The sequence below is a fragment of the Struthio camelus genome, chromosome 8 (assembly GCF_040807025.1).
Source record: "Struthio camelus isolate bStrCam1 chromosome 8, bStrCam1.hap1, whole genome shotgun sequence".
NCBI classification, from domain to species: domain Eukaryota; kingdom Metazoa; phylum Chordata; class Aves; order Struthioniformes; family Struthionidae; genus Struthio; species Struthio camelus.
In genome coordinates this window covers 4,579,717-4,592,644 of record NC_090949.1, presented here as the reverse complement: position 1 = coordinate 4,592,644, position 12,928 = coordinate 4,579,717, and the positions used below count along the sequence as shown (strand labels likewise).

General features: G+C 44.4%; 1 protein-coding gene across 1 annotated transcript in view; it reads left to right on the top strand.

Moving 5' to 3' along the window:
* The window catches only part of LAMC1 (laminin subunit gamma 1), an 83,750-nt gene that overhangs the window by 62,333 nt on the left and 8,489 nt on the right, over window positions 1–12,928 (top strand). The window contains exons 6-18 of the mRNA XM_009672839.2: window positions 2,104–2,221; window positions 2,343–2,441; window positions 2,545–2,681; window positions 3,620–3,742; window positions 3,835–4,024; window positions 4,309–4,421; window positions 5,863–6,084; window positions 6,193–6,381; window positions 7,758–8,003; window positions 8,342–8,495; window positions 8,971–9,113; window positions 9,863–10,041; window positions 10,280–10,436. Of these exons, the coding sequence (XP_009671134.2) occupies window positions 2,104–2,221; window positions 2,343–2,441; window positions 2,545–2,681; window positions 3,620–3,742; window positions 3,835–4,024; window positions 4,309–4,421; window positions 5,863–6,084; window positions 6,193–6,381; window positions 7,758–8,003; window positions 8,342–8,495; window positions 8,971–9,113; window positions 9,863–10,041; window positions 10,280–10,436 (2,070 nt within the window). The remainder of the gene's footprint in view (window positions 1–2,103; window positions 2,222–2,342; window positions 2,442–2,544; window positions 2,682–3,619; window positions 3,743–3,834; window positions 4,025–4,308; window positions 4,422–5,862; window positions 6,085–6,192; window positions 6,382–7,757; window positions 8,004–8,341; window positions 8,496–8,970; window positions 9,114–9,862; window positions 10,042–10,279; window positions 10,437–12,928) is intronic.

The window sequence follows — 12,928 nt, the reverse complement described above, 5'->3', positions numbered from 1 at the left end:
TCCACCCCCCCAGCAGAGGAAATGTTTCTTGGATTGTATTTTTTAGTTATAATTATCCCCAGATCCTATCGGGGTGAGTAAAATAAAGTCCATGAGGCAGATAGTTTACCTCTGCAGCATTTATGCCTTCAGATGTGTTCTAGAATAGGTTTTTTTCCCCCCTTCGTATCTGTTACCCTGGGCACACCCAGCACTACAGATCTTATTTAAGCTCTTAGTAAACAAGATGACATGACTGCATGTTTCTGGAAATGGCTCATACTAAAGAGTTGTAGTGAACTACAGCAGCATCAGAGTTTTTTGTACTTGGTATCTAAGAACTATAAATATAAACCAGTGAAACTTTAAAAAAAAAAAAAAAAAAAAAAAGGAGGGGGGAAACCAAGTCAAAATATGTAGTTTGAATTCCTTTAAAAAAGATCTGGCATTAGAACAAGTCTTGTGTAGTCAAGGGAACCACTTGAACTGTATAGAGTGATCCCGTAGCTACATCAGTCCCACAACAAATAAGAATGAAGCAAACAAAAGGGTAACAGTAAGATATGATGTGAGGTTCCAAAATAGAGTAGCTGGAATAAATAATTGCTTGCAGCATGCCCTAAAAGCAGCCACCAAGAGGTCTGGCATAATACATCTCCTATCTAATTTGGGAAGGGAGTTCTACAGTTGTGAAACTTTTGACCAAGAAAGGCCTCTTTCTTCCTCTGTCCGCTCTCCCAGATCCTGTTGTTGGACCTTATTTTAAGATGCGTTTGTGCTGACTGTTGGTGTCAGCTGAGGCAGTCAGGAAAGTGGGTGGGAAGAGGCAAAGGAAAAGAGAAGATTTCTCAGGTATTCAGGGACAAATTTCGAAGGGCTTTATAACTTAGACATCCAGCTTGTATCCTGTGACACGTTGGTATCCAGTGTGCATTTGAAGGCCCTGGATTGGTTGAGGTTGATTTTTTTTTATCTGAGTACTGTTTTTTCCTAAATAATCCTAAGTTGGACAGCGAAGGGGATGTGAACTTTGTCTGTATATGGTAAAGGTTTTGTGAGTTCTTTTATCCTAATAATTCTGTCTGCCTAATCCTCTTATAACTTTTCACTTTGCTGTAATCTTTTAAGAGTGGACCAAAGTGGAAAAAAGAAACTATGCTTGTATTTTAATATGCTTTTCTCCTGGTAGTTAACTCTTGCAGTGCTGACAATTTCTGGGCTCCTAGCTGAATCAGTGCCTGGGAGAAAACATTCTGTCTACCATGGATTAAACAACGTGGTGTTGTGTGTGGTGGTGTTTGTTGTTGTTGTTTGTTTTGTGCAAGTCCACTTTACTAGAGTATTATTTTTGAGGAAAATGCCCTGCTAAAAAAGTTAGAGTTTTGCCATAGAAGTTTTTAGGATTAATAGTGGAACACACAGCCTTTTCCTCACAGGAGACTGTTTAATCTTTAAATGCAACTTGGAAATCAAAGGATAAAATTGGAGTAGATATGAAAGGGAGAGATCAGAATACCCACTGACAAAGAGGAGATGGTGAGTAGGGAGAACACAAGAAACCTAGAGAAGCTCACCTCAGAACGGGTGCGTTGGAGGGGGGGGAAAAAAAAAAAACAGAAGGCATGCAAACGTAATAGTGAGGATAATGCAATGAAAAGTTAAAATTATATTTATATATAAAAAAGGTAGTGGGTAAGAATACTTAAAGCTAAATAGTTTCCTTCTGGAAGATTAGATATGGAAAAGGCTACCCAGAGAGGTTGTGGAGTCTCCATCCTTGGATATGTTCAAAAGCCCTCTGGACATGGTCCTGGGCAGCCTGCTCTACGTGACTCTGTCTGAGCAGCAGGGGCTGGACTAGATGATCTGTAAAGGTGCCTTCCAACCCACCAACCTCAACCATCCTGTGCTATGATTCATCCCTCAGGGACTGTTAGGGTAAAACATCTACAGGGGCTTTATGTGAAATAGAGGAAGTCTTTAGGTAAGCAGTTATTTTTAACCTTGAAGCTACATTTCAGACTTTCTCTTCTTGTATGCCTTGCCCGTTTCATAAAGCTAAAAAATCACAGGTAATGGAGTCCTGTGGCTCTGCTAAGGTCCCTGTTCTTCCTTTCCCCACAGGCTCCCTCAGCACTCAGTGCGATAGCTATGGCCGATGCAGCTGCAAACCTGGAGTGATGGGTGATAAGTGTGACCGGTGCCAGCCGGGATTCCACTCCCTCTCTGAGGCTGGGTGCAGGTAAGAGGGGCTGCTGCTCTGAGACAAAGGAACAAGTCTCTGAAAGGAAAACTATGTCCTTTTTTCCTGCGAGTTTTCTGTGTGATTCTTAATGAATTGTCTTTTCTCCTGACTTTTTCAGGCCCTGTTCTTGCAATTCTGCCGGCAGCACAGATGACTGCAACATTGAAACAGGACGATGTGCTTGCAAGGACAATGTTGAAGGATTCAACTGTGAGAGGTGAGTTTCTCCTCCTGTGGCTTTGTTTGAAGACTGAGAAGCATACAGGCAGTGGCCTGGAATAGACATCAGGGAAATGAACTTTTTTCTTTCACGTCTCCAGGTGCAAACCTGGATTTTTCAATCTGGATCCGTCAAATCCAAGAGGCTGTACTCCCTGCTTCTGTTTTGGACACTCTTCAGTCTGCACCAATGCCGTTGGTTACAGTATCTACAGCATCACTTCTGACTTCCAGTTTGGTAAAATTGAGCCTTCCTTTGTATCTTAAATTGGACTGTAGACTCATGTCATAAACAAAAACCTTCTGTTCCTTTCTCCTTGTGTAGCGCTTCAAACTTTGAGTAGCCAGGTACAGGATCTCTTTTTCAGAAGTGCTGAGTTGTTATTGAAATTAACAGGAGCTTCCCAGTCTTCAGCATGTTTATTCACTTGGGGAAGAATGAGTTCACAGGTTTGACCTCAGACATTTATTGCACGTTGTGTCTACGTACACAGTACAGTTGCAAGGGAGTGTTGTAGGTGTAAACCCTTAAACAAAACACACACACACACACACACACACGCGGAAAAAAGTGCTGGGAAGGGGACACTTTCTCAATTTTAGAATGAAATCAGAATTTATGATTGAGAAGGATTATGAATGTTTTAGATTTTTTTTGAGTTACGTGGCTCTGGAATTAAAACACCAGTTGTTTCTGGATCTGCAAACTGGACAAAATTCTGTTTTCCATACAGTCAGTTTTACGTTTTGCTGTGTAAGAATGCTTCAATTCTGTGTCGTTTGGAAAGAAATTATTTAATTAAAAAATTCCCCTGGAGAACAGTTTTTATGAAGGCTGAAACTTTTCAGCTAAGGATTGAGAAACTTCATCAAATCCTAGGTGTTTGCAGGTTTTTACCATCCCTGCTCCTTAGAAATCAAAATTCCAAAAGAGTAATATTTATAGTCTTGAAAAAATTCATAAGGTTCAAGTCAGCGCTCCGATTATAGGCTTAAATTGGACTATTGATATTGCTATCCTTGCTCTTTTGCACAGTTGCGGTACAAACTCTCTAAAGTCAGTGCCAGCATTTAAAACAGATTAGTTATATAAAAGTAGTGCGCAGTATGATGCGGGTAGTCCGCACAAAGATGCGTATTCCGAGAGTGTTGATTCTTGCGTATTTGATTTTTCAGGAGAGGATGAGTGGCATGCTGAACAACGCGATGGCTCAGAAGTCTTACTCCAGTGGAGCGCAGAGACCCAGGATATCTCTGTGATCTCGGACAGCTATTTCCCCATGTATTTTGTTGCACCACGTAGGTCATTCGAGAAGTGAGATTTTCTGTATTGTTGTTCGCAACCCTTCAGTTCTCTGCCTCCTAATTGTAAGGGTTTGTTTCTGTTTCAGGCAAGTTTTTGGGCAACCAGGTTCTGAGTTATGGTCAAAACTTGACCTTTTCCTTTCGAGTTGACAGACGGGACACTCGTCTCTCTGCGGAGGACCTGGTACTGGAAGGAGCTGGGCTGAGAGCGTCAGTGCCTCTCATTGCTCAGGGCAACTCCTACCCCAGTGAGAACATGCTGACGTACGCTTTCAGGTGAGAGGGCTTTCCAAGCACTGTGACCGAAAGGAAAGAATTACAGCTGGAACCTAGCCTGTGGTACACCCTGGCCTCCAAGCTCTTAGGAAAACAAATAGCATTAAGACTGCTCTTTTGAGCAAAAATTATCAGATTGATTTGAAGCTTGCTATTTAGTAGCATTGCATAATGATATGCAAAGTATGTTGTAATAGCATGCTCTTGTTGGAAACGATGCTTTAAAAGGGCACAGCTGTTAACATGTAAAAGCTTTGGAAATAATGCGTGGCTCTTCTCCCTAGGCTCCATGAGGCCACAGATTACCCATGGAGGCCTACTCTTACTGCGTTTGAGTTCCAGAAGCTGCTTCACAATTTGACCTCTATCAAGATTCGTGGGACATACAGTGAGAGAAGTAAGTTGCTGAGCAGAGCATTGCAAACCTATGGAGAGAGGAGAGAAGGAGACCTGTCTATCCCGTGCTTCAGAGTTGTATTATTGCAGGACCTGGTCATATATAGCTATAGCGAATTGTTTGACAAAGTCTGTGCCGATTGCTTTTCATCTGGCCTTCTTGCCTAACAACTTCTTCTGGGGAGGAGGAGTGGAAAAATTTGCTGCCTTTGAGAGTCTTGAAGCTAAGCTTTCATCACCTACTGATCTTTCTCTTTGGAGCAGATAGGCTTCTTTGCTGTGTTCCGCAGCCAGTCACTTCTAGATCTGTAGAAATACAGAATACAGAGTTCTGAAGGATAATGGAAGGAGAAATGTAGGGAATCTTCAGAATACTTGGTCTCTATTTCTGCTGCATTTTGGGACAGCTATCTCCCCTCTGTTTCCTGGTTGCCTCTTGACCTTCCAAATGGGAAGGACCAGGTCCTAAAAGTGTTGCACGTGCAGAACTTGATTGAAAATGTCCTATAATGAAGCTTTATGAAAATCGGGCGCTATTGAGAGGCAAAAGTATCTGCGTCCTTGGACAGCACGTGAAGAAGGGTTGTCTGAACAAAATAAGTAGATACGAAGGAAGGAATTTGCATTTAAGGAAGATGGGGAAGCTACGAGTGTTTTAAGTGGAGTTTGTTTGTAGAAGAGGAGCGTAGGGTTAGGAAATGGGGAAGAAGTGTGCGGAGCAAGCTGTCTCCTGAGCGTTGCAGCTGCCACTCATATGCAGAGCTGAGGTTCTGCTCAGTGCCCGAGAGCAACTAACTGCACTGACACAAACGTCCTCCGGTAACGTAAAGAGCAGCTATTTTGCATCCAGACACAGTTCTGCTCGAGGAGAAGGCCTGGGAGGAAGAAAGGTAGCTGTGCAATGCCAAAGGAAGGAGCAGTTGAGGGGAGGGGGGCAGAGAGACGGTAGCTGAAGAGTTTGCCTTAAGGCATGGTGTTCGGAACCTGTGTTAGAGAAGATGTGATAAAATTGCAGGAGAGTTAGTTTGTCTTCCCTAGAAAAAACGTGAATTATTTTTGGTGTTTGATTTGGAAATAGAAACCGTATGTATGCAAAGTGTAACATATTTTAACTGACAATACTTACTCTTGCACGTTCTGTTCTCAGCCTCCTCCTCTGTATTTTTTGGAGCATCTTTGGTAAGCTGCGCTCTCTGCTTGCTGTCCTCCCTCGTGCGAAGGGATTGTTGTTCTTGATTTTCTTGCCCTGTACTTACCCTTTGTAAGCTATATTGCATCTTTTCTTATCTGTTTAAACTTTCTTGGAGAATTTTGCTTCTTGATCTTCCTTATCAACTGCAAGCACATGTTTGTCTGTCTCTTACACAGTTCAGTTGTATTAGGTGAAACGCTGATAAGGGCCTGTGTGGTTACAAAGCATTTCCCGTCTCCGTCCCTTCCAGGTGCTGGCCACCTGGATGATGTTACTATCACAAGTGCTCGCCCTGGGCCCGGCTCGCCGGCACCCTGGGTGGAGAGCTGTACCTGTCCGGCAGGATACGAGGGGCAGTTCTGTGAGCGCTGCTCCTCTGGTTACCGGAGAGAGACGCCTAGCCTTGGGCCGTACAGTCCCTGTGTGCCTTGTACTTGCAATGGACATAGCGAGACCTGTGAGCCAGAGACGGGTAAGAAGGGTTGCCAGAGAGGGGAATGACAAGAGGGCTGCTTTCCGCTTTATGTCAGATGAACGCAGTGACTGAAGAGAAGCAAAAACATATCCCTCTCTATTCTAGGCGCGTGCAATTGCAGGGATAACACAGCAGGTTCTCACTGTGAGAAGTGCAGCGATGGCTATTACGGAGATGCAACGGCAGGCACTGCCTCAGATTGCCAGCCCTGTCCGTGTCCAGGCAGCTCGAGCTGTGCCATTGTGCCCCGCACAAGGGAGGTTGTGTGCACCAACTGCCCCGCTGGTACTACAGGTGTGTTCTTTATTCAAAAGGGCCTTTTTTTCCCCTACATCTCACAGGCCTGTGGAAATGCTTCTTCTGCCAGTTCTGCTTCTCTGAACCGCTGAGAGTGGCACTGTGAAAGCTGCTGTGTCTTCTGATTCCAATCCAGTTTGCTTCTCCCTTTCCCAGCCTGATTTTCTATCAGGTGTGAGGCTCAGGGTTACTTGTGTTCTTTATGCTCTGCTCTCCAGCAGGAAAGGGTAACAAAGTTTTTATCTTTGCAAAGTCCGAAAGTTTCTGCCCTACATATGTGACCCATGCTAACTTCTAATAGAGATCTATTAATTGTCTGGTGCTGGGTGGGGTGGGACAGAAAATAGGATAGGTCAGAAACAGCTAGCAGAGTGGCTCAGACTGAAATAAAATTAGCAGATGCGCCTCCCAGCCTCCCATTTGCCAGCCTGACAGGCACTGTGGAATGCTCGCCGTGGGAGGGCTAACGTCCTCCCTGGAAAAAGGAAAAAGGCTGCAGTGACTCATGAATACTGATCAGAAAGTACAAGACCAAATTCATACTCTCAGCAGTTTCATAGAGAAGTGTGTGAACAGGTACTGAATGATGGTTTTTCTCAATGATAAACTAGGCAGTCTGGGCAAATGCCGGAATCGTTAACAAGAGCCTTTTGTTTTGTCTGCAACCAGCAAATAAGACTTAAAATGATTGGCAGCTTCCAGGCTTTTCTGCTGGATTTATGCCTGGCCTGAAGGAGTCCACAGTACAGAATACCTGTAAATGCTTCAGATGCTTAGAACAAGTTCTGCGTCAGGCACAAAGCATATCATCCCCAGGTCATATCTTTAATAAGATTTCTGTACTTCTCCCATGAAAGATTCTTGAGAGGTGGAACGGATGAAGGTCACCCATTACTATGGAGAGGCACAGAATTAGAAAACTGCTGAAATAAATGCTTTGGTGCCTGCCCAAGGAGGGTTTGGCAAATTGTCAGGCTCCCGTATGGGATTGTTTGGCTATCTTGTTGGCAATATGGCTTCCTGTAGCTGTAATGCCTTGTGCAATTCTGTCTGCCTGCTTTGACTTTTAAGTTAACAACAAATTACAACAAATAGGATTTACCGTGGATGGCTGGGAGGGAGGGAGAGGGGGAGCTGAAGTATTTCATAATGGCCAAGGTTCCAGTTCAGTCTGACGATGCAAAAGCAGCCCAAACGCTAAAGGTTGGGAAGAATTCATCTGCAGTCCCGTGTACCTGTCCGTTCCTGTCGCAAAGATAAAAAGCAAATATGCCCAAGAGTTTCCCTTTTCAGAAAGGGCTGTAAAGGGAGTTCAGGTGAGACTGTAGCAAAAGGCCTTATGCTGTAGCATATGCGTCTTTGTCATGTCCCAGGTAAAAGATGCGAGTTGTGTGACGATGCCTATTTTGGAGACCCGCTGGGTGAAAATGGTGCTGTGAGGCCTTGTCGTCTCTGCCAATGCAATGATAACATTGATCCCAATGCCGTGGGGAACTGTAACCGCCACACAGGTGAATGCCTGAAGTGTATCTACAACACGGCTGGCTTCTACTGTGACCGCTGCAAAGAGGGCTTCTTTGGGAACCCCTTGGCTTCCAATCCTGCAGACAAGTGCAGAGGTAAGAGCCGTTTGTTGAAGAATTTCTTTTGTCCCAGAGAGCTGCCTTTTTGCAGTGATGTGTCAGGAGAAAGGTCATGTTTTGTTGCTGTATTCAGGGGTTTCAGGAATAATTAGTGGTTTATTATGGTTTGGTGATTGTAGATGGCTAAAACACTTGTAGTTGTAGCATACTTACTGTCATCAAAACAAAAAATAGCGCGGTGTGCGGGCTGGGCTGCAGTTGGTTTTGAATTCACAAACTCTGAGGTCTGTTTAGGGGGACTCTGGTTAGCCAAGTACTAACATCACAAGGAGCTTCTAATGTTTATGTGCGTTTCCCCGTTCCTTTTCTTGCAGCTTGCCATTGTAACCCCTATGGCACGGTGAATCAGCAGACAAGTTGCAATCAAGTGACTGGGCAATGCGAGTGCCTCTCTCATGTCACTGAGAGGGACTGCAGTGCCTGTGAGCCTGGCTTCTATAACCTCCAGAGCGGACGTGGCTGTGAGAGGTAACGTCCATCTCTGCTTGTGGCAAAGAGCATGGTTTGGAGGATCTGCACTTACCAGGTGCAGGGAATTTTTTGTCTTAATGCTTTTGTACAAGTGTTTGTCATAAGCTGCTGGTATTCCTCATGGATGCTGCTAAGGGTGGGGAAGAACAGGAGTTAAGGAACAGCTATGATGGGTGTACAAAAAGCCTAATTTATAAATAGCTTTAAATCTGGGTTTTAAATAGAAAACGATCATGTGATTGCTTGGTGGTTGGTAGCAGGGGCGGTTGGATTCTGTTTTTAGTTCAGGCACCGAGTGACCTTGAGCAGTTCAGAGACTTGATGCCTTGCCTTCTGCATCAGTAGAGCAAGAAAAGTGACGCTTGCTTTGCGTGGAAAACGTTGGCTTTTCTCACTAGGGCTCTTTCAGATAAGTGCTTCACACATGCCCTCCTGTTTGTGTTACCCTGTAACATGCGGCTGACTTCCCTAGGTGCGACTGCCACGCGCTGGGTTCCACCAACGGCCAGTGTGACATACGAACAGGGCAGTGCGAGTGCCAGCCCGGCATCACAGGCCAGCGTTGTGACGCATGCGAGGTCAACCACTTTGGATTCAGCCCTGAAGGCTGCAAACGTAAGTCTGAGATGCTGGAACGAGGCAGACGGGAGGGACTTTGTGCAACCAGCCTTTCCTTCCCTCTGCTTCTGAGAAAGTACTTTCTCCCTTCACTGTCCCTCTCTTCATCACAACAGAAGTTAGCGTTTTTGTATCCACACCCTGAACAGTGAATTATGGTCTGTGTGCAATAGCTTATCTTTTGGGTTAATCTGCAAGTTTTTCGTTTGTTTGTTGTTGGTGTTTTTTTTTTCTTTGAGATTGGAAGAACTCTGATTGTATTGACTTATTTACACCGAAGAGAAGTAAATACCTAATATTTGCTCTGAATCTTGTCCCAGAATAGTCCTGTTCTTCGCTCTTAAATTTCTGTGCTTTTACTCTGGAAATGGCCTTAACTTAGAGACTCAGTCTTGAGGGGTAGCGTCTTGTTAGCATGACGCAAAAACAATATCGTCCAAAATCTTATTTCTGATTTCCCTGCCCTTAAAGAGCAGAAAAATTTATTGCAATTGGTTACAATTGAATGGGCGGAAAATTAAAATGCTTCCTCAGAGAGGCAATAGCAAGACCGCTAATGCTGTCTAACGTGAAATGAATATTCGGTCTAACTAGAAAGCGTGTGCTGCTGCGTGTGTGGAAGTGTGCAGATCAGGAGCAAGACTCCAGCCTTGTGCTGGTGCCGTAGTGCTTTTACGCAGAACGGCCTGCAGTTTAGGGTATTTCTGCCTCTCTTCTGGTTTGACTGAAATTTAACTCTCCTGCAGCATGTGACTGTGATCCTGAAGGTTCACACTCCCTGCAGTGCAGGGAGAATGGTCGCTGTGAGTGTAAGGAAGGCTTTGTGGGGAACCGCTGTGACCAGTGTGAAGAGAACTATTTCTACAATCGGTCGTGGCCAGGATGTCAAGAGTGTCCTGCGTGTTACAGACTAGTAAAAGACAAGGTAAGTCCATGAACGTGAGCGTTCTGTTTGTCTCCTGCTGTTACCGCCACAGTCGATGGAAAACAGTAGTGTGTACTTCTGATGTTTCTCGCTGATGATATCAGACTCTGGTAAGAGGCAGGCCCACACTATACCTGCTCATACAGTGGCTTTTCTGTAGTGTCTGAGTGACACCTGCTGAAATCAGAAAGCTTTAACGCAGTTTGCCCCGTATCTCTTCTCTGTCCCTTTCACATAGGTGGCAGAGCAGCGAGAGAGGCTGCAGGAGCTAGAAAACCTTATAGCAAACCTTGGTACAGGAGAAGAAACTGTAACTGATCAGGCCTTTGAAGAGAGATTAAAGCAGGCAGAAAGAGATGTTATGGATTTGCTCCAAGAAGCACAGAACAGCAAAGGTAAGTTGAACTGATCAGATGCGGAATGACATGAAATTAGCTCTTTACTTTATGTTCCTGCTCCCTGAGGACGCAGAGCTTTTTACTTCAAGCCTATACTGTGCATGCGTCCGGACAGACAGATATTTCAAATACCACTGAGACATTACGCGTTGTTATCCAAACAACGACGGCTGTTTTTTTTCCCCTGTTGTTCTCCTAGCGGTCTCTAATATATGCAAAATAAAGATCTGCCTCTAGCTCTGTTCAGAGCAGTCAGTGTTATGTGTTATCTTCTTTTCCAGATGCAAAGGAGCTTTTTACTACTTTACTGTATGAGCATTGTATAAGCAAGCTGAAGACTTCTCTAGTACACAGGCAGCTGTGTCTCTGTGTGCTTTTGCAGCTTTCACCCGTAGCAAATGCAGCTTAAGCTGCTTATGAACTTTTCCAGAAATCTTGGGATAAAGCATTTCTTGTTCGGATATCATCAGTGACCAGAATGAAAACTTTGAAAACCTACTGGCAAGCTTAATTATCCCACCATACAATTTATAATGTTCTGAAAAGTGTTATTGTGGTGCCTTGAAGCTATCTGTTTCAGCTACTGATCATAGTTCAAGGACAAGTGACTTTTCTTGTTAAACTCTGCTTCAGAGAGTTTCTTGTACTGTCACCTTTTACTGTAGGATGTCTGTGAACAGGGCATTAAGCAGTGTGACAGTGTTTTGTAGTTAGGGTTTTTTTCAATGTATAAGCGTTCTGGAGAGGAGCAAATTGAAGACTCCTTAGGTTTTGCAGTAACAGGTGGTCTCTCACTGCTCCTCTGGGAGTTCGTTCACTAATTTGACACCACTTCGGAAAAAGCTGTCCCCTTTTTGGGAAACGGGGAAAAAGCTCTGCTGTGCCCTGAGGAACAGAGCCATGGTCTACATCCCATTACTAACCTAATCCCTTCCCTGCTCATGGGGATCTGTGGTAATCAGAACCTCGCTGTTTGTGGGAAGTCAGCATAGGGAAGAGAGATCAGGTGTGATCTGCCCTTGGTACTCACGTTTCCAGGGAAGCTGAACTTGTAGGGTTTGCTGCTGGCAGGTGTTTTGGAAGGACAGATTGCTTCATGCCTGCTTGTGCTGTACTGCTGGAACTGATCAAGCGGTGTAAATATAACCAGGTGTGCCAGAGGAGGGCTGCGTCTCCTAGGTAAGCAGACGGAATAAACGCATCAGCCACGTGTACTAATGCAGGCCGAACAGATCGGTCATGGGTGATTGGATTTGAAGTCTAAGAGCCAGTGCACGCTCCTGTGTACCTTCTCACCCCGCTTGGGTTTGGGGCTTCGGAGTGCCAGGGCTGTATGGAGTGGTTCAGAGGTGGCAGGCTGAGTCAGCACAAAGCGTGCGTTCAGCATCCGCCCAGGTCTCGTATGCCCATCAGATATGTGCTTGGGAAGATTTCCACTGATGGGAATGATGAGTGAAATTCTTCTTGGTTTTAGCTGGGGTAGCTTTATGCTGCCTGCTTGGCACCTGCGCTTAGATAACATCCTATAGAGCGGATAGGAGGGTGAGTATTGGTAGAAAGGTGAGGGAATGGATCAGATTTTGTGATTTGTTGTTTTTTTTTCTTTTTTCTTTTTTTTTTTTTTTTAAATCTTGCTTTCTACCTCTTTCCTGAGCAAAAGGCAAGCTAAATGCAAAAGCTACGCTAATGGGAAGCTGTGTGCACCTGTGGTACCTATTTGTGTTTTTCTATTTGATAAGTAGTTCTAATGTATTTTTGAAATGTGTTAAATGTTCACGTTCAACACATAGGATGTGCTGCAAGGTCAAGGCAACATACTTGTGAAAAATATTAGTTTTGGGAGCATGCAGACTTCTGCTTGCACAGCAGCTATTAGTAATTCTCCCACTTAGAAACAAAACAAAAAAAATTATTTCCGCTCTGGTTACTCGTTGTGCTTTATGGCTCCATTATTAAGGCAACGTTATGGGGAGTTACCTGGTGGTCTAGAATTTTGGGTTGATATGTCCTACAGCCTGAAGAACCGAGGCTGGATCCTCTGTTTTGCCAGCTTTTGTCATTTCTTTGGTTTGAGGAGGAGTTTGCAATAGGTTTGCTATTATGTAGCTGCTCTATATGGAGACTATGGAAACTGTGTGTGGCTTGGGGGCCACCATTCGCTTTTGCCTGAAGGGGAGGGTAACATATAGTCTGCTGTTTCTCATGTTTGCCTGCCTTGTTAGGAGTAGAGCTAAAAGAGATTTGGGAAAGTAGATGTCTCGTACCTCTTGAGAGCTCTGCCTTCTTTATCAAAGACAGAGGCATAACATGATTCTGAACACACAATCCCCCACTGGTGTCCGTTAAAACGCCCAGCAGGGTTGTCTTATTAGTAGTTAATGACTCTTCATTTCTTATATTTTATGCACATTCTGATGATGACTTTGATCTCAAGCTAGCTGGCCGACTTAGTAAATGATTTTGCTAGTCCCCTTTCAATAGGGGATTAA